This window comes from Propithecus coquereli, unplaced genomic scaffold (assembly GCF_000956105.1).
Source record: "Propithecus coquereli isolate 6110/MARCELLA unplaced genomic scaffold, Pcoq_1.0 Scaffold191, whole genome shotgun sequence".
Lineage (NCBI taxonomy): Eukaryota > Metazoa > Chordata > Mammalia > Primates > Indriidae > Propithecus > Propithecus coquereli.
This window is the reverse complement of record NW_012143968.1, coordinates 1,701,558-1,703,553: the sequence shown is the minus strand read 5'-3', so window position 1 is coordinate 1,703,553 and position 1,996 is coordinate 1,701,558. Positions and strand designations below refer to the sequence as shown.

The window sequence follows — 1,996 nt, the reverse complement described above, 5'->3', positions numbered from 1 at the left end:
CTCAGCCTCCCGAGTAGCTGGGACTACAGGCGCACACCATGACGCCCAGCTAATTTTTCTGTTTTTAGTAGAGAAAGGGATCTTACTCTTGTTCAGGCCGGTCTTGAACTCCTGAGCTCAAGCAATCCTCCCACCTTGGCTTCCCAGAGTGCTAGGATTACAGGCATGAGCCACAGCACCCGGCTTATTTTTTCATTTTTTAAAGCAACAGGTTTGTTCCCACTTTCCTTTACTCCTCTTCTTCCCACCCTTCCCTTTAAGACTTAAGCTAAAAACCATTTTTAAAAGTCTTGGCCTTTTTTCCCCCACCTCAAGCCTCAGATGAACTTTCCAATACTGTTAGGATAGAATCATGATACTGGTTTTCATTTGTAAGTTATCTGACCCTGTTTCCTGCTGTTTCTTAAACGGCAAAATGGAGAGAGTCCAAAAGAAGCCAGGACTGTAAGCCTAGCTACCTGGCCCTGTTCTGTTAATGAAGTAATTACCAAAGAATATCTCATAGACAGAAAGGGTACTTTCAAAGAGGTGAGGGAAATGGGGATATATAGAAGCTAGAAGTGATAAACTGAGGGGTTTTATATGAAGAACGCTAGTTTTAAGAAGTTGAATCAGTGATGTAGCAGAGGTGAGTAGACATAAACAAGTAGAGAGTTTGGGTTGATATTTTGTATTTGCCTTCCAGATTTTTTTTAACCTCTTTTCAATTATTTTTTCAAATTGCAGGAATGAAGCAAAGTAACTCAAAGAAAGATTGGTTCTTATCAGAAGAGGAATTTAAATTATGGAACAGGCTTTATAGATTAAGAGACAATGATGAAATTAAGGAGATAACATTGCCTCAAGTTCAGTTTCCATCTTTACAAAAAGAGGAAAATAGACAAGTAAGTTGAACATGTTTTCACATATTCTTTATAATGATCATGTAATAAATAGCTTTGGGAGTATTGGGAAGATGTTCATGATTGGAATGTCAACTTACTTAAAAAAATTAAGAAGGTAATCAGTTTAAAAAGAATCATTAAAGTTTAAGTTTATAAAACTACTAATTCTCTTATTTACTATACATATATTTTTTACACAGCTGTGATATTTTTATATAAGTTTTGCCTTTTTTTATTACTTTCTGCAATTTAAACATTTCTATATAGGCATAATCTTACATGGTTGTTACTTTACTCTGCAATATACCGTAGTTTGCTTGACTGTTTCCTTTTTGTGTTTTGGGATTCTTTTTATTCTCTTTTTTTTTGTTTTTTAAGAGGTAGGATCTCCTTCTGTTGCCCAGGCTGGCCTCAAACTGCTGGGCTCGGGTGATTCTCTCACTTTAGCCTCCTGAGTAGCTGGTACTACAGACATGTACCATCACACCTGGCTTTTCAATGTTTCACTAATATCAATTATGCTGTCATAAGCATCTCCGTACAAACTGGTTTTTATTTTTTGTTTTGAAATTATAGTTAAAACTTTAAATTGAATGTTATTTTTTATTTTGTTTGTGAACAAATTATTAGAGAACTTAACGAAAGTCAAGAGAACAGATCAAATGTTGCACATGTGCCTAAAAAGCTGGGAGAACCACCTCAGGAAAGGTTGTTTCTTTTAGATTTATAGGACTTCCCTTATAAGACTATCAGAAATTTTATTTTATTCACTAAAAGGGAGAATGAGGATTGGCAGCAGGCATGAACAGTTAGGATCAGTATCTCTGAGAGATTATGAATGCCTTCTTATTAGAGTATAGCATATAAATCTAGCAAACTAATAGTATTAAAGCTAAACATATTTTCTTAAAATATAAATATATTTATATAACTATATTCATATAGTTAGCATGGAACTATATGAATAGGAATATGGTCAAGTTGTAACTCATATAATAGTTATTTAAAAAAATATGTTTAGGGCCGGGCGCGGTGGCTCACGCCTGTAATCCTAGCACTCTGGGAGGCTGAGGTGGGCGGATTGTTTGAGCTCAGGAGTTCGAAACCAGCCT

General features: G+C 35.4%; 1 protein-coding gene across 1 annotated transcript in view; it reads left to right on the top strand.

Annotated features, from left to right (window-relative positions):
- Nucleotides 1-1,996, top strand: part of FANCM (Fanconi anemia, complementation group M) — a 79,294-nt gene that overhangs the window by 54,001 nt on the left and 23,297 nt on the right. The window contains exon 10 of the mRNA XM_012642959.1: nucleotides 727-884. Coding sequence (XP_012498413.1) covers nucleotides 727-884 — 158 coding nt within the window. The remainder of the gene's footprint in view (nucleotides 1-726; nucleotides 885-1,996) is intronic.